Source organism: Lithobates pipiens, unplaced genomic scaffold, assembly GCF_037356315.1.
Source record: "Lithobates pipiens isolate NorthernLeopardFrog02 unplaced genomic scaffold, aLitPip1_a1.2 Scaffold_22, whole genome shotgun sequence".
NCBI lineage: Eukaryota > Metazoa > Chordata > Amphibia > Anura > Ranidae > Lithobates > Lithobates pipiens.
The window spans coordinates 115,902,482-115,924,182 of NW_027507784.1; the positions used below are offsets into that span (position 1 = coordinate 115,902,482).

Genomic DNA, 21,701 nt, shown 5'->3' on the forward strand with positions numbered 1-21,701 from the left:
GAAAACCAAGCACCATCTTCAGGCTTTCTAAGGGCGTAAATTATATTTTATATTTCGTCACAAGTTTCAGGAAAATGACAATATATATATATATATATATATATATATATATATATATATATATATATATATATATTTATCTATATATTTTTTTTTTTCACAAAGTTGTCACTAAAATATATATTGCTCAAACATGCCATGAGCATATGTGAAATGACACCCCAAAATACATTCTGCTGCTTCTCCTGAACACAGGGATTTCACATGTATGGGACTTTTTGGCAGTCTAGCCGTGTATAGGAACCCGAAATCCAATCACCGTCTTCAGGCTTTCTAAGGGCATAAATTCTTGATTTCACTCCTCACTATTTATCACAGTTTCTGAGGCCATGAAATGCCCAGACAGCACAGCCCCCCCCCCCCCCAATGACCCCATTTTGGAAAGAGGACACCCCAAGCTATTTTCTGAGAGGCATGTTGAGCATTTTGGAAATCTTGCTTTTTGTTACAAAGTTTTAAAAATTGAAAAAAGAAAACAAAATGTTCCTTTTATTCCTTAATTTTCAAAAACAAATGAGAGCTGCAAAATACTCACCATGCCTCTTAGCAAATACCTTGGGTTGTCCTCTTTCCAAAATGGGGTGGTTTTGTGCTATCTGGAAATGTCAGGGCCTCTGTAACTGTGATAGGTAGCGAGAAGGGAAATCACCATTTTACACCCTTAGAAATCCTGAAGGTAGTGATTGGTTTTCAGGGGTCCTGTACACGGCTAGGCTCCCAAAAAGCCCCACACATGTTGTTATCCTCGTATCCAGGAGGAGCAGTAGAATGTATTTTGGGGTGTAATTCAACATATGCCTTACTTTATGCACAACATTAGAATGCTGGTACTTTATGCACAACATTAGAAGCTTATGCCACACATCACCTACTCTTCTAACCACTTGAAGACAAAGCCCTTTCTGACACTTTTTGTTTACATGAAAAAAATACTTTTCTTTTGCTAGAAAATTACTTTGAACCCCCAAACATTATATATATATATATATATATATATATATATATATATATATATATATATATATATATATATTAAAGCAAAGGCCCTAAAGATTAAAATGGTGGCTGTTGCAACTTTTTTTTTTTTTCACACAGTATTTGCGCAGCGATTTTTCAAACACAATTTTTTTAATTTTAATGCACTAAAACACACTATATTGCCCAAATGTTTGATAAAATATAAAAGATGATCTTATGCCGAGTACATAGGTACCAAACACAACATGCTTTAAAACTGCGCACAACCGTACAGCAGCGACAAACTACATACATTTTTAAAAGCCTTTACAGGTTACCACTTTAGATTTACAGAGGAGGTCTACTGCTAAAAACTGCACTCGATCTAGCATTCGCGGTGATACCTCACATGCATTGTGCAATTGCTGTTTACATATGACACAAGACCGACGCTTGCATTCACCATTGCGCGCAAGCACGGGTGGCAGGGTGCTTTTATTTATTTTATTATTTATTTTGCTTTTTTATTTTATTTTTATGTTCCTTTCATTTTTATTGTTATCACAGGTAATGAAAATATCCCCTATGATAGAAATAGGTAATGACAGGTACTCTTTTTTTTTTAAATTGGGGTCTATTAGCCCTTGTACACACGGTCGGACATTCTGACGGAAAATGTCCGATCGGACCATGTTGTCGGATAATCCAACCGTGTGTGGGCTCCATCTGACTGTTTCCGTCGGAATATCCGGCGGACCAAGTTTTCCAGCTTGGCTATAAAATATTCCGACAACATGATCCGATCGGACTTTGTCCGATTGCGTGTAGAGAATTCCGATCGGACAAAGTGCCACGCATGCTCAGATCAAATTCCTAGACCAAAGCTATTGGCTACTAGCCTGAACGTAGTCCCGTCGTAACGAAATAACGTCACCACGTTCTGAACGATCGGATTTTCCGACAACTTTGTCCGACCGTGTGTATGCAACAGTTTCGGACAAAATCCGTCAGATTTGGTTGTCGGAATGTCCGACCGTGTGTACAAGGGCTTAGACTCTAGATCTCTCCTCTGCCCTCAAAGCATGTGACCACACCAAGATCGATGTGATAAGATGCTTTCCCAATGGCACTGTTTATATCTGACTAAAACCAAAGTCATGAAATGCTTGTGGCTTCCGGTTTCTTAGGCCATAGAAATGATTGGAGCTGTTCTGGTCTTTGATCAGCTCTATGGTCAGCTGGTGGCTGCATTCTTAGGTTCCTCGGTGGGACAGGTAAGCCCAAGAAAACCATGGAAGACAGCGGGGGGGGATTATTTCACAATGGTATAGATCCCCAGATATAGTTCGAAAATGTTTTCCAAACATATCATATAGCTGCTGGCGATGCCAGACAGAACAGGGGACCTTGCTATATGTTTTCTGGTCCTGACTCAGAATTAAGATATTCCAGAGGGAGGTCGGGAAGAAAAATTTTGTGACCTGGAAATATGGGAAGATCCAGCCTTATTTCTTTTACACTTGTTAGGGATTCATATAGGAATTCTATCTTGTGTCAGGTACTGAATGCAGCCAAAGCATGCATCCTGCTTAAGTGGAAAAAGACACAGCCCCCTACTGTGAGTATGTGGCTCTATAAAGTAGAGAAAGCAAACAGGATGGAAGACCTAGTTTGGACAACCAGAAAAAAAAGAGAAATTTACTTGGACACCATGGAACCATTTTATCTCTTCAGAGAAAGGAAAAAAGCAAACTGATACTATTTAGAGCGGAGGAGGGGATTTGTGGGGGGAGAGGAAAGTATTATGATTTAATAAGAGTGGGGTTTTTCAACCCTTTAGGTTGTGGTTCCTCCCCTTTTTTGGGGGGAGGGGTGGGGGTGGGGTAAAGAAAGGAGGGAAAATGAACTACAAATAGGAGCCGTAGTTGGGATATTAGGGGGTAGTGGTTGCATCTGAGCCGGATCTGGGAAAAGCGTCAACCCCCCCGATTCAACACGGAGTAACAACACTGAAAATTGAATTTAGAGGGGAAGTTCACCATTCATCTTTTTCTTCCTTCTTGGCTCTTTTTTTCTATCTATTTCCATTGGATATCATTACAGAAATGGACAGGAGCAGATGGAATTGAATGTAATGATTTATTATTTTTTGGCTGTATATACAGGAATTAAATTTTAATTACGGAAAAATTGGTAATTTTTTTGTCATAAAAAAGGAAGAATAAATAAATTGAAAAAAAAAAGAAAGTTGGCCTCTAGCTGAAACAAACAATACCAAGATGATACCTAAACCTGCAGGCATCATTCTGGTATAACGACTCAAAGTCCAGCAACAGACCAGTACGCTGCTGGTCCTTGTTGGGCATATATTGTAATGTTCTTTTTTTTCATGCAGCCTCTGGGCTGAACTAAAAAAGAGATTGATTGGTGGGTATGCCCACCATTAGATTACCGCACTGCATACACCCACTTCGAATGATGGGCATACACCGTTTTTTTTTTAACTGTGGTGGTGAAATCAGCTCCTATAGCGCTGGAGTCGCCGATTTACGTTTTGTGAGATTTATCAAAATAAATAAATCAGTGCTGAAGCTGAATGGCATACCTGAAAAGCAAACAATGGTAACAATAAAACATTAACTCAATAAAACAACAATCTGTGACAAACAAAGAGTAAAACATATATGCCGAAGCATGGGGGCAATCCGCCCCTAATGTTAGGCGCAAATCTCCCCTCTACCCCTGCCCCATGCTTTGGCAGATATGCTCTCTGTAGTAGTGAAATCACCTCCTGCAGCGTTGGAGTCGCTGATTTATGTATTCGTGAGAGCGAGCGCTGTTGCTGTCAAGATAAATAAAGCAGTGCTGCAGCTGAATGGCGTACCTAGAAATAAAATAATGTTTTTTTTTTTTAAATTTATGTTTATTGAAGATTTTTCAACATACATATAACATACAAACGTACACAAAGGTCCCCAAAACAAAACCCCAACCCTCCCCCCCCCACCCAACAAACTCCTCCTTGTGCAGCCCTCCGCTCAACTTCTTAGCTCATTTTATGAACACCAACCGTATCTCCCATACAACATAAATGACTCATACCGTTACTGATGATTTAAATACCCGAGATGGGGATGTAGACCAACCTAAATATAGCAGCACCCGCCCCGCCCCTCCCCCACCTCTCAAGGAGTGCACCTCCCGTCTAACAATTAATTCACAGTATCTGCAGCATCAAGCCAGCACCTCCACACCCTCTCAAACTTAGTAGGACACCCTCTACTGAGATAGGTGGCTTTGTATAACGGCAAAGCTTTATTAATTAAACCCTTCCAGTAAGAAACCGTAGGAGGTGCAGGTTTCTTCCAACATAACAGGATAGCTTTACGTGCATAAAATAACGCCAGAGAAATCAGAGTCCTCTGCGCCTTTCGGGGTGCCAACTCCTCCACCAGCCCGAGCAAAAATAAAATAATGGTTAACAATAAAACACTGTAAACAGTAAAGTATAAAAGAATTACATACCTGAAAAGCAAACATGATAAAACATAGTAAAAAATAAAACATTTTAGTTAAAAAACACAGTAAAATAGAGCAGAACAATAGAGAGAGAACAATAGAGAGAGAATAAAATGACAACTATTTTTGGCTTTTTTATTTTATATATTTTTTTTTATACACTTTTATTTGTAACTGTAACGATATCAGGTTTGGGTCCCTAAAAGTGCGATGACATCTTTGGAGACCCTGTGAAAGTGTGTCCTAGCCTGTGCAGAGCTGTACCCTGCGCTAATACTCCACTAGTGTGTGGTAGCGTTCAAAACATTCACTGATGCAGAGACCAGGTTGGTCAGGACAGGAGGGACAACAATAGCGGGTATCACACCTAAATTTGCACTTGCTACAGACATGACATCTTCTTTGGGGTGACTGATTGGTAGGGGTACCAGGGAGGACATACGGAAAATACCTCCCATGCAGCCGGCTCACTACATTTACAGTGGGAAGTTGGGCCACAGCACTGTCTGGAAACAGAAGGCCTGTGATAATCTCTTCCTGGAATTTAAGTATTCCGCAGAACCAATTGAAATAAGTATGCAGACACTTTTTTGTACCAGCGTCTGGTCTTACGGGCAATTAATTACTGGTCGTTAAGGTCCAACCCTCCCATATTAAAGTTGTATTCATGGACACAGAGGGGTTTCTCCACAACACCAGTCGCCATTTGAATGTGGACCGTCGTGTCTGTGTGAAGGGAGAACAGATCGAAAAAATTCTTGTTAGGCTCTCTCCCCCAGCCTAAGATAGCACAGTGCCACATGCACCAATTCCATGATCGGACAACTGACTAAAAAGTGGCACGCTTGTGTAATAATTGTCCACATACAAGTGGTAACCCTTTCCGAATAAGGGTAACACCAAGTCCCACACAAACTTACCAGCGTTCCCTATGGGCAGTTCTCTGGCTCTACCTCTCTTCCCTCGTAAACCATAAAACTATATGTATAGCCTGTTGACCTGTCACAGAGCTTATACATCTTGACCCCATATCTGGTACGCTTGCTGGGAAGATACTGTTTGAATGACAAGCGGCCAGAAAACTTAATCAGGGACTCATCAACGCAGACAACTTTATCGGGCGTAAACAAGGCTGCAAACTGTTGGTTGAAGTGGCTTACGAGAGGTCGAATTTTGTACAACCAATCGTATTCAGGGTCCCCCTGAGGACAACAGAGTTCAGTGTCATTTAAATGCATGAACCACAAGATCTGCTTGTATCGTGTCCTGGTCATGCAAACAGAGAAAACGGGCATATGGTGAATTGGGTCAGTGGACCAATATGACCGCAACTCACTTTTTTTAGTTATGCCCATGAGGAGGGATAGGCCCAGGAAGGTCTTAAATTCGGAGACCGCAATAGGTCTCCAATCTCTGGCAAGGGGCAGCTGGATAGATCTATAGAGATCTTCTGTCAAAAACAGCAAATAAAAATCAAGTGACGTAAAATCAACTGTTTCCACCTGAATTCTAGGTTGGCCAGTGAATGGGGGAAGTACGGGTGCTGCAGAAGTGGCGGGCTCCCAACTCGGATTGGCAAATGCAGCATAAAGGACACTATAGATGCGACGGGCTTGTCTTTGTCTTCTTGGTGGCAGTGGGACACTACTTGTGCTAGCCACCTCACCAGCTTGATCTGGACTTATGGGACTCTCCACGTCACAAACTGCAGTGCTGGATGTATGACCAGGATGTACTAGGCCACTGGTGCTTGCCAGTTCACCAGAAGGATGAGCGACACTAGTACTGGCTCTCTGCTCTGTACGAGAGCCCTGCGGTTCTTGCACCTCAACAACATCAGACAAACGGGGTTGGGTACGCCTAACCTTGGCAGGGACCACTACTCCATCTTCAGAGCTATCTTTCAGGGTGCCGCTGCTGTCTACGGGATTGTATTCTGAGCCTGAATCTGACAGATGGGTGACTTCCTCTTCACTCTCATCTGTCATGCTCAGAAACGTGTAGGCCTCTTCACTAATGTACTTTCGATTGCATAGTTTTTAAAAAATAGAGCACCTGACTGTCAGCGACTGATTCAAATGCTACCAAAAAAACTGTTAGCATTTGCAGGGATCAGGTATGACCTTGCGAATGCTGCAGCTATGTGTTTAGTGTTTTGTAAGTGACAGTGATCGATTGATACTGCACTTGGGTGGGCTGGGCAGAGGTGCTAAACGCAGGTACTAGCAGGTATCTGGGCTGATCCTGCTAACACTTCATTTTTGGGAATCTTAAACTACTGAGGATGCTAGTATAGATCTAATCTGATCCGATATTGATCCGTTCAGACACTATACTACTAAGGGATGTGTATGGTGCATGCATGGGTGTTAGCGCTGCTGGCACTAATCTGACGCTGCCTGGGGCGATGCAGACCCTAAATTATGCTAAAACCTAACTGATATCACCTGCCGGGTGAACAGGGGGTTAAACCTTTATTTAGGTAATATGCGGGGAGGTACCCTGATGCTATAAACAATAACTAACCAGCATCAGCTGTAACACTAATACAGTGATCACTGGTGACAGGGTGATCAAGGGATTAAACCTTTATTAGGGGGTACCTTAAAGCTACCTGGGCCTACCACTAACTCCCCAAACGCTGATTAGTGTCACAAATGACACCAGTACAGTGATCAGTGAAAAATCTGACAACTGTACTGGGTGACACTATGACAGGGAGTGAAGGGGTTAACTTGTTAGTGTAGTGTTGGTGCAACTTACTGTGAGATGTTCTCTCTCCTCTCTCTGGAACAAAAAGAATTCCACAAGGGGGGATGACATCACTTCCCCTGCCTGTGTTTACACTTACAGGCAGGGGAAGGATTTAATTTGCCAGAACCAATCAGCAGATCCAGGCCATAAATCTTTGCCTGGACCTGAATATTGATTGTTTCTGAAACTAATCCGATGGTCGCGAGCATGTACACGCAGGGCGTGCCCCATACAGGTATGGGATTTTGCGCAGTGGTGCCATTGTGCCGCAGTAAATGTATGTGACACGGTCAGCAAGTGGTTAAAGTGATTCTAAAGTGATTTTTTAAAAAATAATGAATATGTTAAACTTACCTGCTGTTTCCAATGGTTTTGCACAGAGCTACCCAGGTCCTCTTCTTCTGGGGTCCCCCGCTGTTGCTGCTGGCTCTTCCCCACTGTCCATTGACACACAGTACATGGGTCACTGGCTATGTTTGACAGGATCCATATAGAATGTATGACATCTACTCATATAAATGACTATGCATAGTAAAAACAGATTGCTCAATATTCAGAATTTGTGTGGGCTAACACATTGTAAGTTTAAAGCGGTAGTAAACCCGCTAAGGTTTTTTTTTTCTGACCTGCAAGGGAAAAGGCATAATGAGCTAGTATGCACCGCATACTAGCTCATTATGAAATACTTACCTTAGAACGAGGCCCCGACATCTCGCCGGATCCACGCCGAGGGAGCTGACATGTTGCCTCGGCATGTCTACCGGGTATTGTGGCTCCGGCGCTGTGAGTGGCCAGAGCCGTGATGTCGTCACTTCCGATATCGTCACTGCGCACGGGAGATTTCTTTCCAGCAGGGTCCGGCACCTGCCGGACTTTCAGCCGAGAATCCCCTGTGCTCATGCACCGCTGCAGTCAGCAGCGCATTGCGAGGGGAATATCTCCTAAACCGTACAGGTTTAGGAGATATTTTTTTTACCTACAAGTAAGCCTTATTATAGGCTTACCTGTAGGTAAAAGTTGTAAAAAAGTCTATAGAACCACTTTAAGTTGGTTTCTGGAGAGATTGGTATAAAAAAGTTATACTTTGATATTGATATGAGGTGGGGTGAATCAATCCAAATTTTGATTGGTTACTGTGCTTACTGCAATTGTTCTCAATGCTCTGTTGTACTACATTATTAAAAATGTCTTGTAACCATAGTTCATGAGCAATATTGTATGGTGCCCATCAAATCGCTTACATGGAAAATCTGTGTATATACCAGCAGCAGGTCTCCACACTGTATTGTCATGGGGCTACTGTTTAAAAGACGAGGAGCCATATAATTCTCATGGGGAAGTATGGAACTGGTAGCACTGTGTTCCTTTTCCTAAAATGAATAAAACATATGGACAGGATGGCACAGCTTTACCAGGCTTTGTTTCATTCTACAGCTGTTATGTTTGGCCTGGAGATGCCAAATGTAACTGGTGTATTCCACTCCCAAATTAAAGGTAGAATTTTTACAAAATAATAAAACAAATTTTTTTTTTAATTAATTTATTTATTAATAAGAAAATATAAAAAACAAGATTGTACTGTATATCCAGAGAAGCATTAGATACACAAAAGACCTATAATATTAACCTCCCTGGCAGTATGATTATATCTGATTTTTGAATCTCAAAGCGGTACATTGTTTTGCAAGGAAATTTGGCGTCTTATATTGTAGGCCTGTAATTCTTAGGAATAACTCACTTAAATCTGCCCAAACATGAGTCTAGTAGACATCCCGGGTATGATAACATTTGAAACACTAAATCATAATATAATAAATAACTATAAATAATTATAAAAAATAACAAAATAATAATAATACATTTTATTCAATAATGTAATCAAAGCAAAAACACAGAAATTCGCTGAATTATCCATGTCGTCACTTTCAGTGTCTGATGACGTATTTCCCCACGAATCACTATTGCTCAATTCTGCAAGTGATTGTAATTCACTATCACTGTTTTTCCAGCTGGTGTAAAACCGCTTTTGACGTAGAGGGACACTTTTTGATTGCCATGGACATTCTCAAGTTTCCAGGCAGAAAGAACAGTATATATATTATAAAAGTGCAGACAGGGCACTGGACAAAGCATTAGGGACAAAACTGATGTTAAATGTTTTGATACAGTAATGTAATCGACAGTGTATTATGTGTGTGTATGTGTTTTGCACTTTTTTTAATTTGGCGCCGGGCTCCGCCCTAATGCATCACGGCGCTCACGGGGAACGGAGCCCAAAATAGTAACACATCGGGCAGAGGATCCGGCGGAGTATACAGCGGGAGGACATCACAGGATCCTGGGGACAAGGTAAGTAACCTTTATCAGGATACTGCAATGCAATCCTGAGTGTGGCTCAGGGTTACTGCTTTTGGTAATGAAAATTAACCCAGTGTCACACGCGGGAATACCGCTAGGGAGGTTAAAGAAAAAAAAGCTGACGGAGTGTAATTTAAATCTATTCCAAAACCTTAAGCTGTGTCACATATGCAATTAAACACTGCTGCTGTACTAACAATCTGCTGTTTTAATAAACTAACGCTGCACTAACAATCCGATCTCCCCTGCTACACTATTGTGTTTTGACAGCAGGGCGGCCCCCCACCAGAACACTCCGGTCAGTGCTCTAAGCTATTTTCTGAGAACAGTGAATGGGAGCCGTTCGGTAGACCTATTTTGGTCATAACCCTTCATTGGCCAAACAGCTGGCTTATGTCAGACCAGCTACCATACACAGGGGCCGAATGTCAGCCAGTTTCCATTGAACCGGCAAATATCACCTGACATTCGGCCCTTGTGTACTAGGCTTATGCAGAGTGCAAAGTAGATTTCCTCTTACTACATCCCTTAAAGTGGTTGTAAACCCTTACAAACCACTTTGACCTACAGGTAAGCCTAGATTAAGGCTTACCTGTAGGTCCAAGCAATATCTCCTAAACCTATATTTGCCCGAAAACGGGCACCGCTGTCTACGGCGCATGCGCCGTAGACAGCGGCGCGCAGGCGCACTGAACGCGGCAGTTCCAAGAATGGAGCTGCCGCATTTGTCGACTCCCGTGCGCATGCGCGGGAGTGACGTCATCGCGGCTTCACCGAATGACAGCGGTGGAGCTGCGAGACGCCACCAGCAAGATGGATGCGGCGGACTACAGGGGACAGCGGTGACTTCGCTGGCTCCTGTGTCAGGTAAGTGACACATAATGGGCTACTATGCGATGCATAGTAGTCCATTATGCTTTACCTTTGCAGGGAAAAAAAGAGGAAGTAAACTCATCAGGGTTTACTTCCTCTTTAAAGTGAACCTTATCAGGTCTGGAATATTGATAAGGTAACAACAGTGACATGGAGGCATCAAGCACCTGTGTTAGTCCTTTAAAGTGTATCTAAAGCCAAAAACTAAAATTCATAGTTGCCAACATTAAGTTAAATAACGTTTCCAGGACTAAATAAAAGTATGAGCAAATAAGCTGTCTTAAAATAAAATAAAAAAAACACTTCCAGGGACACCTTTTATGCTGTGCATCCAGCAGGCTAATTTAGGCAGAGATTGTACTTTAATTAGGGGTAGGGAATTTATTTAAAATGGCCGTAGTTCTACAAGACGAATATCCAAAACCTAGTGAACAATTTACATTTAATTTTAAAATACTCTATTATAGATTTATCATAATAAGGACAGAAATATAGCTAAGAATTAGGGATGGGCGAATGGTTTGGCCCGAGTGTAAGTTCGGGCTGAACTTTCATTGTTCGGATGTTCGGCGAGCATCCAAACAAACGGGTCATTCCACCATTTGTCCCCCCCCCCCCAATCCAACCACAATGCATTGTGGCACTGAACAGTGCATTGCAGGACCTGATTGGCTGAAGCAGTGATAGCTGGAACCACCTGCAAATCAAACATTTGTGCTACGGTGATGCAGTTTTTCAGGGTTTAACAGGCACCTCTAAGCCACCTGTCAACTGCCCTCTGAGAAGCGACCCACCATGGAATGCTTCCAGAGAGCTGGCAAGAGCTGCCACATGTGTAAACAGTAGACATGTGCAAAAGGAAAAAATTTGTTTAGTTTCGTTTAGTTTTAATTCGTTAATTCATTAATTTCGTTTAGTTATATTCGTTAACTTCCTTAAATTCATTTTCGGATTTCGTTTAGTTTTCTACCGAATTCGAAAAATCAGCCACATTCGAAATTATTTCAACCAAATTCGAAAATATTTCTACCGGATTCGAAATGATTTCAACAGCATTCGAAATTATTTCAACATGATTCGACATTATTTCAACCACATTCGAAAATATTTTGTGACCCGACTTTAGGGCCATGTATCTCGGGGTCACTTGGTGCTAGAAACTCCAAATGGATATGTTGTAGTGCTAGTGCTATTTTGTTTGCATACCAAATTTGGGGTTTCTAGCTATAAGTGACCCCGAGATATGTGGCCCCAAAATCAGGTCGCAAAATGTCATTCTCTGCTCTAATAACTAATAACATTTTGCGACCCGATTTTGGGGCCACATATCTCAGGGTCACTTATAGCTAGAAACCCCAAATTTGGTATGCAAACACAATAGTACTAGCACTACAACCAAGTGACCCCGAGATACATGGCCCTAAAGTCGGGTCACAAAATATTTTCGAATGCGGTTGAAATAATGTCGAATCATGTTGAAACCATTTCGAATGCAGTTGAAATAATGTCGAATCATGTTGAAATAATTTCGAATGCGGTTGAAATAATTTCGAATCATGTCGAATTCATTCGAATTCATTTGTTATATTTCTTTTGTATTCGTTGTAATTTGTTATTTTTTTATTCGGACATTCGGATGCATCCGAATGCCCGAAAGATGCAAAATTCGGCCGAATTTCGATTCGTTACGAAACGAATTGCACAAGCCTAGTAAACAGAGGTATTTACACTGACCCCTTGCCCTGCTAATCTCTGCATCCTTATACACCCCCTCTCAGCTCATCTTTTGTATCCTTAATCTCCCTATTCACTTCTGCACCCCAAAGCCTCCCCCTCGGCTTACATCTACATACCCCCTTCAGCTGACCTTTGCACTTCAACCCCTGTGCTCACCTGTGCCCCCAAATGGTTAAACCCCCCTTTCCTCTGCTGCAGTGCTGCAGCACCCTTTAACTGCTTTACCTTGTAGCATTTATGGTGGTGGCAGTGGCAGGCAGGACTCCAAACCCTGCTGCTGACTGTATATATCCATATGGGCTGCATTCAGGAGATGATGGTGGGCAGGAACTGCAGGGGTGGGAATCAGCATACGAATGAGTGTGTAATTTACATATAAATGGCACAATAATTTACATATACATGGCACAATAATTTACATATACATGGCACAATATTTACATTCAAATTCATATGTACATATTGTGGCATTCATATGTAAATTATCCAATTAAATTGTACACACTGTAAGAGGACAGAGATAGTGACAGTCTCAGGCATCATGATTTGATGCTGTGATCTTGGGGCAAAGCTCAGGACTCAAAAATAAGGACTGTCCCACCAAATCCGGGACTGTTGGCAAGTATGAAAATTTGATACTGTACTGAGCTGGCTATGCTCACTCATCCAGTGCATCTATAGAGTGAGCCATGGTTGCCAACCAGGCTGGACTTCAAACATGTTTCTGCATTCATCTCTATTACATGGGAGATGGGTTAGATAAGTAGTTTATAGAAGAATAGAAGGTTGTTTGTGCTTTCTGTAGAGCATGCAGAAAGTGAAAAGGATACTGCAATTCTGGCACGCTCACTAGGTATTTTACGTACTTGCTGAAAATTTTCTTAGTCTCAAAAAAATAAGAAAATGAATGCAGCTGCAACATTAAAGGACTGGTAAGCTGCAATATATTACATTACATTACAATTTTATTCGAGGATTTGGTTATGCTGTAAATTGATCTGCGTCCCTGTTTAACTCAATGGTTCCTACATCAAGACTGTACATGTGGCCTCAACTACTCTCCAAGTCTAGATTAAATCAAATCACTTCCTGATACTAAGCCTGTTGTAAATAATATACGTAAATTAAAAGCTAAATCTGCTGTTTGGTGACACAAAATTTGGAGCTGCTGCACTCAAATACATTTTAATACCAGGTTTAAAGTGACCACAAATATACCAGCAAAAAAAAGTGCGCTGTCTCCTTAAATAATGATCATAATAGAATAACACCTTTGTGCAATTAAGTACTTGATATAGAAAGAAAATTCACATCTACAGTATAAATAATGAATCAAGTTACTCTACATTAAATATATTCCACTAATAGAAAGTGTGAATCATAGGTGAACAATAAATGGTTAAAACTTATTCACAAGTCATGGAAAAAATAAAGTCCATTTACTTATGAATGAATATAATTATGATAAGGTTCTTTATTGCTTAAATGCAAAAATCAACCATATAAAGTCCATAAGGAAGTGCTGAAAAAAGTGCTCAGTGTTCACTGTAAACAATAAATTTCAAACATGCTCCAAAGGTGCCCGTGTGGTAATGCGGCCTCTTACTGGACGAAAATGATCTCAGATTATAGAGATCAATAAAGTTGGTAAGACAGACAGACCAGTTTCTGGTGTCTGCTTAGCCTCTATCCACACTTCCCGATAAATTCCAACACTCAAAATAGTAAGCATAAAGAAAAGGATCTCATAACCCTCAACTAAAATGATCTATTTATTAATGACCTCCCTTGGGTGGAGTTGGGTTTGTGACATCATCACGATGAAGCTACTTGAATAAAACTGTGGCTGAGGTTCTTTTACAAGCTGTCTAGCTAAATGCTTTATATATCCGCAGTTCATGTAAGTGCAATACTACTTTAATAAATTTATATTTTTAGTCGTGTGCTATGAGAGCCTCTTCTTTATGCTTACTATATATGTTGGAATTTATCTGTGAAGTGTGCTTAGAGGCTAAGTAGATGCCGGACACTGGGCTGTCGGGCCTTATCTTCAGGCGCCATAGACCTGAACGGCAATCTGAGGCTGTGAGCATCGGCTCCCTGGATAATGTGCCAGCTTTAATGATCTCTAGAATCTGAGATCATTTTGGTCCGGTAGGAGGCTGCATGACCTCACAGGCACTTTTAGAGCACGTTTGCAATTTGTAGTTTACAGCAAGCACTGAGAAATTTTTCAGCACTTTATGGACTTTATATGATTGATTTTTGCACTTAATTCAATAACGAACTTTATGACAATTACCGTATTTGCTGGCGTATAACGCGACTGGGCGTATAAGACGACCCCCTATTTTTCAAGTGAAAACATAGGTTTTGGGCAATGCTTGCGGTATAAGATTATTATTATTATTAGTTAATAATAGATAGATAATTATTATTATTAGTATTAGACTACCCCCCTTCTGAGGCAACACCATTTAAAAAAAACATTAGAACCATTAAAAAACAAAGCAAGAATGCCAACTACTCATCCGCCATGCTGTGATATGTCATAAAGTAAATCAAACAATAATAACACAAACAGCGATCTATTGAATGCCACAACTCTGGAAAGGAGAATTTTTCACTAACCAAACTTATGCCACTTTTGGGTTACATTCTATGGGAATTGTCCAGCAAAATGCATTTAATAACCCTCCGTCATATGTCCCAGATTTACCTGTCCCTCTTGGGTGCCTGGGACCTCAAAGGCAAACAGCAGGATGTATAGTAGTAGAGGATCAGTGAATGGATTTACCCAGGGAAGTATGGTGAGCGGTGTATTATTTTAATGAATACAATGCCTGCTTGGATTGGCAGAGGCTGTAGCATCATCAGCCCTTGCCTCTCTCAAATCCAATCCGAGCAGGCTACTCTATGTAGCCTGCTCTCGGATTGGCAGAGGTTGTTACTACAATCCAAGCAGGCTCTGTATTCATTAATAGAATACATCACTCGCCGGGATTGGCTCAACGGCGTATACTGTTTGTAGCTGAAGCCACATACATTATTAGCAGACATTTGGGGGCTGACATCCATCGTGCAGCATTGTATACCCGGCGTATAAGACGACCCCCGATTTTTGGGCATTTTTTTTAAGTGTAAAAGTTAGTCTTATACGCCAGAAAATACAGTATATTCATTCATATGTTTAATGGGCTTTATTTTTTACTTGACTTATGAATTTAAGTTTGGACGATTTATTGTTCACCTATGATTCACACTTCCCATTAATGGAATATTTTTTTATGTAGAGTAACTGGATTCATTATTTATATTGTAGATATGAATTTTCTTTCTACAAGTACTTAATTTTACAAAGGTGTTATTCTATTATGATCATTATTTAAGGAGACAGCACACTTTTTTTTGGTATGTTTGTTGTAATTAATATAATTTAATAGATTTAGTTTGTAGAAACTAAATATAAAAGGGTTTGGGTATGAACGCTATCCAAGGACTCGAGATTGTAAAGTCTGTAATATACAGGTGATTTACTGATAGAATGATTGTATTGTGTTATTACCAGCAGCCTCACTTACTAAATGCCTGGCATACATATGTGATCTACATACGTTTGATAAGCTGGGTGGCTGTATATTACAAATGATCTGTCAATTACAATCCTAATTGTTCAGTGCTGGGTGGGTGTTTCACCTTTTCCTCATTTGTACATCTCTTAAAAAATAAATGCATGTTCAAAAGGATATTATTATTCCAACTTAATTGCGTTTAAAGTTCAAAAATCTGAAGGAGCTATCTGAGGTTTTTACATGACCTTTATGTCATACATTGGTTTTTGGATATGTATCTGGGTGTGGATGAAATAAAGATGCAATCTTCTAATAATATCCTGTTCTGTTACTTGCTAGATATGTTTTCTTCCTGTTTGTAAGTACTAATCTCCTCCAGTGTACACCAGTATAAAGCCTTGTACACACAATGAGAATATCGGAGGAATGATCTTTGATTTTTTATTTATTTTTTGCATGCTAGTCTGATATTAAAAGGAATAGATTACTCAACTCACAAAAATTCTTGCACGACAGAATACAACTTTGGAAGTGATGTAATGTGTAATGTTTTCTTTAGTTTCCAAGCGTGTGTAGTCTTGCTCTTCTGACTTTTTTGTTGTTTTAACAGCCTTAATTGGCTGTCTAAAGCATTATACTAATGGTCAGATAGCCGGCTGGTCATTCATAATACTGGCATTTTCCTACGATTTTCTTATTATGTGTATGGGCCTTCTGACTTGCAGTGGTATCATACAGTTGAATGACTGCTTAGAAATGGATTGAGTTTGCTCAGGGGTCTCCAATCTTTTAAGACAAAGGGCCAGTTTACTGTCCTTTAGGCTTTAGGAGGGCAGGACTGTGGCCATTGGGAGTAGAAAAGGTTCCTGATGTCAGTGGGAAAAAACAATGCCCCCATCTTTGATGTCAGTGGGAGAAATTGTGTCCCATCATTGGTGTCATTGGGAGAAAATGTGCCCCCGCATTGGTATCATTGGGCGAAATTGTGTCATATTGATGTTATTGGGAGCAATTGTGCCCTATCATTGGTATCATTGTGGGAAACATCTCTTCATTGGTGTCAGTGGGGATGGGGGTTGGATTATTATTATTATACAGGATTTATATAGCGCCAACAGTTTACGCAGTGCTTTACAACTTGAGGGTAGACAGTATAAATACAATACACTTTAATACAGTAGGAATCATCGGGCCCTGCTCCTTAGAGATTACACTCTAAGAGGGAAGGTCAAGAGATACAAGAGGTAATAACTGTGGGGGGATGTGCTGATGGAGAAAGTAAATGTACAGTTGTTAGGTGGGGACCAGATAGGCTTCTCTGAAGAGATGAGTTTTCAGGGATCGTCTGAAAGTGGACAAAGTAGGAGAGTCGGACAGATTGGGGTAGAGCATTCCAGAACATGGGAGAGGCTCTGGAGAAGTCCTGAAGGTGACCATTGGATGAGGTGACAAGGGAGTTAGAAAGCAGGAGGTCTTGGGAGGAGCGAAGAGAATGATTAGGTTGGTATTTTGAGAATAGGTTAGTGATGTCGCTGGGGGCCAGGTTGTGGATGGCTTTGTAAGTTATTGTTAGTATATTGAATTTAAGTTGTTGGTTGAGTGGCAGCCAGTGGAGGAATTGGCAGAGGGTTATAGCAGATGCTGAGTGGTTTGTGAGGTGGATGAACCTGGCAGCAGCGTTCATGATGGACTGAAGTGGGGATAGCCTATTTAGAGGTAACCCAATGAGGAGTGAGTTGCAGAAGAGAGATAACCAGGGAGTGGATTAGAAGCTTTGTGGTGACATTGGTTAGGAAGGGGCGTATCTTCCAGATGTTGCGGAGGTTGAGTCGGCAAATTTTGCATAGCGATAGGATGTGGGGCTGAAAGGTTAGTTCAGAGTCCAAGATTACACCTAGGACCTTGACATGGGGGGACAAGTTGATAGTTGAGCTGTTGATTATACCCCTTTGTTGGTATCAGTGCATTAAATAGTGCCGTAAGGACCATATAAAAGCAAGCAAAGGGCCACAGTTTGGAGACCACTGAGTTAGCTGGTCAGCACCCACCAAAAACTGAAAGATGAAAACACTGACATCTAGGGGTTAGAGCAAGTAGTGGTCAGTTAATCAAGAAGGATGTGACAAATAAAATAGATGTTATAATAAACTCATAAATGTTTTTGCAGTGGAATGAATTATATGTTCCCTTTAAATTTAACTTGGAAAAACATGTCTATACGTTACATTTTCTGACTAAATGTGCAGCTCATGCAGTGCTATTGAATTTTATTTTCAGGTTTCCTTTGCAAGATACTGTGCTTTGGCAAACTGCTCTGCAGATTTACAGATCTCAGGAAAGGTTTCCTTCCCAGGGTGAGTTTAAATAAAGGGAATCTGCTTTAAAAAATAAATGATTTTTATGACGGATTAACCCAACATTTCCTTTCAACTGCACTAAAGAGCTCTTCATTACCTTTTATTCTACCTTCGCTATAAGCAGGATTCCATAAATCTTCACTCTTCCAATACTGTGTTTCTCTACTTCTGTCTTCAAGTCATGTTTTCAGGATTTCCTGTTTTTTTTTTCCTTTGAAATTTTGAGTTGATAAACACTGTACACATGGGAAATGTCACAGATGACAGACTATAGGACTGCATTGACAGCTTTGGCCCCTATCTATCACCCCATGAAGGGAAGTACTTTGAATGCAGCCTGTCTGGGTATTCGATCATTCTCTTCTTTGTTAGATAAGCAGCAATTATTGAGGAAACCTGTGACAGCGGAGAAGAGGAATGCTTGATGGTCATATAAAAGCTTAGTTTTTGTCACAACTTTTTAAAATATTTTCATCTGGATTGAATGGGGAAGAATTATGCTCTGTCGGGTTTTTCTTGCTGTCTGTGTCCCCAGTGGAATTTACCCTCACTTCCTCTAACCACTATCACCGCTCCAATCAGATAGAAGCAACAAAAGCACAATTTATAGTAAAGTGGGAAATGAGGCTGGAAATTGCAGATGATAATTAATACCTATCTAACCTAATCCTTTCCTACTTTATCCAAAACAAAAGAAAACTTTTTTGGCTTGAGAAGTGGGAAAAAAGGTTGTCATCCTGCAGAAGGAAAGGAAAGTCACTGATAGGATCACCATTTGATAAATTATGAACTCTTTAGTGCAGTATGCATTATTTTTAAATGGTGTTTGCACTATATGTTTTGTAATTTATAGTTGTACTTTAACCCTTTCATTGCCAGAGCTGTTTTTATGCACATTCCGTAGAGAATAAAATAGTGGTAGTTCCAATTATTTATGTCACAGGATATTACCGTAAAGGTCTAGGAAATGCAAAATTTCAGTACAAAACACACTTGCATGAATTTTAGGGCAAACAAACACAATAAATTACCCAAATTTTGGGTAAAATATAAAAGATGAAGTAAGTAGATACCCAACATACCAAACCATACATTTTTGTGCGCCCGTGAAATGGTGTCAAACTTCAGCACCCTAAATTTTCTATAGACGCAGCTTCAAAGGCCCCCCTATAGACATCAGTTTAGTATTAGGAAGGAGGTCTGATGCTAGAATTATTTCTCTCACTTCGGTGTGCGTGGCGATATGTACCATGTGTATCGTAATGGACGTTTTCACGTGTAAGCGCCCCAACGCAGGCGTTTACTTTCATCTGCGGGGGTGAGGGGCCTCGAAAAAAAATTTTTTTGGGGGGGCGGTTTATGTGCTTGAGTGTAACTTTATTTTTTTTTACAAAAAAATAACATTTTATTTACTTAACTTTTTTTTCATCACATGGGGACAAAAAGTCCCCCATGTGATGATTTTTTGGTGACATGACTTTATTGAGATATGCAGGATCTAAAAGACCCTGTGTCTCCCCTGTGCTACTAAATGTTTTGCAATGCAGATCGCATTGCAAAACATTATTTCCCGGCTGAGCTGGGGACACAGAGGGCTTGACCCGGAAGTGACATGAGAGATGTCACTTTGCCACTCACAAGAAGAAGGGGAGGAGAGCAGATGTGTGTCCGCTGTTCTCCTTCCCCTCCAGCCCCCAGCACCCGCCATGGAGCTCCCAGCCCTGCAGATGGGAAAGCAGTGCACGGTAAACATGGTTGTTACTGGGGGTGTGTGAGAGCAATCGGATGGCCTGTCAGTTTCCCCCACAATCCCCATGGCTGCAGCTGTGTAATACCCACCGCTGACAGGTTCGTATAGCGTATGGACCCGGCGGCAAAAGGGTTAAAGGGTAACTCCACTTTCGTGGAAAAAAATAGCAAATAAATAAAAAATAATATAGCATATACAATTGCAACACAAATCATGTTGTTATTAAAAAAAAGGGATACAGGCCCAGCAGCTTTCCTCATTAGAGCCCTGCAGGTGCACAGCCGATTGGTAATTTAGAAGCCACTCCCATTAGACTCACTTTCCCACATGGCCACAGACAAACACACAGGGATTTCTTTAGAATAACAGGAATAGGAAGAGGTAGGAATCTGCAACAAATCTGCAACAAAGTTTGTTAAAAGTACATAGATCACCCAGAGGGGAATTTATTTTTTTCTCAACAAAAGTGGAATTACTCTTTAAAGCTGAAATCCAGGCTAAACACATATTGACTAAATACAGGGGGAATTTGTATTCTTACTTAAATCTTGGTATCCTTTGAGTGATTCTTCAATATCTGTGCAGTAATCATCTTCTGCATAGTGATTTTTTTTCCAGCAATTTCCTATAATAAAGACCAGTCATTGCTGCTCTCTCTCCTTGTGCAGAGTGACTGGCCTTGTATCCGCCCCCTCCTGTAATTTTCTACAGGCAGCCTATTGTGGGAGGACATGCTGGGCCCCTCCCACAGGTCTAGTTTTTGCACAGGACATGTGCAGCCCAGTGACGATATCACCTTTACTTGTACAATATAATACTGTAGATGTGTAAAGACATTTGTTGGATGCAAAGTAAATTTATATCCTTTTGTAGACTTTTATAGACGAATTGTAGACGAATATATTTCAATGAAAGGTTTTATGTCCAGAATTCATCTTTTAAGGGCTACTCCACTTCCGGAGTAATAAAGAAAAATCATATACAATTTCTACACAAGCCATACAGTAATTGCATGGTATTAAAAATTACCATTCCTTTTACTCTGCATCACTGTCATTTTCTGTAAAATTCAATACAATATGGCTATCTGGAGGCCTTCTGCACACAGATCTTGTACAGATCTTCCCCAGAAATGTGATCTCCTGTTTGTGTGATTGGCTCACAGATTTTCCAAGAAGTCTGCACTAAGACATAAGTCAAATTTTAGGCAATTTTTTTTTTTTTGGCGAGGCTCTCATCACTTCTAAAGGGATGCTGACAGTGTATCTTTCCTCGTGAGAACACTACAAGCACATCAGCTGATTAATAATGAAAAAGTCGCTCCCATTCAGATTCACTTTGCACATTGACATAATCAAACAAAAGAGCTATTCCTTCAGAACACAAACAGGTAAGACTCTGAAACAAAGTTGGTTAAAATCCTTGCAGTGTAAGGCCCCTTTAACATGGATGTTCCGATCGGGTCTGTCTGTCAGTTTTTCAGGGGGACCCAATCGGAACCTACATTCTTCTCTATGCAGCACAAGATATCAGCGAACACCTGCCAGCATCCGATCCCGTTCCCCATCTGTCCAGCGGATTGAAACGGACAGGCAATTCTTTTCCATCCGACTGCCCCATAAAGAACAGCAGATTGTGTCCGTTTCCGCTCTGCATCAGTGGATCAGACACAGACCTGTCATCCGCCTGCTCAGCGGGGATCAGCGGAGAGATCCGCCCCATGTGAAAGGGGCCTAAGTTTATCACTGGAGGGGATTTTTTTTT

The 21,701-nt window shown here is 40.8% G+C and overlaps 1 protein-coding gene across 1 annotated transcript in view; it reads left to right on the plus strand.

Moving 5' to 3' along the window:
* Positions 1-21,701, plus strand: part of ITGA4 (integrin subunit alpha 4) — a 222,425-nt gene that overhangs the window by 171,696 nt on the left and 29,028 nt on the right. The window contains exon 17 of the mRNA XM_077448120.1: positions 18,108-18,184. Within this exon, the coding sequence (XP_077304246.1) occupies positions 18,108-18,184 (77 nt within the window). The remainder of the gene's footprint in view (positions 1-18,107; positions 18,185-21,701) is intronic.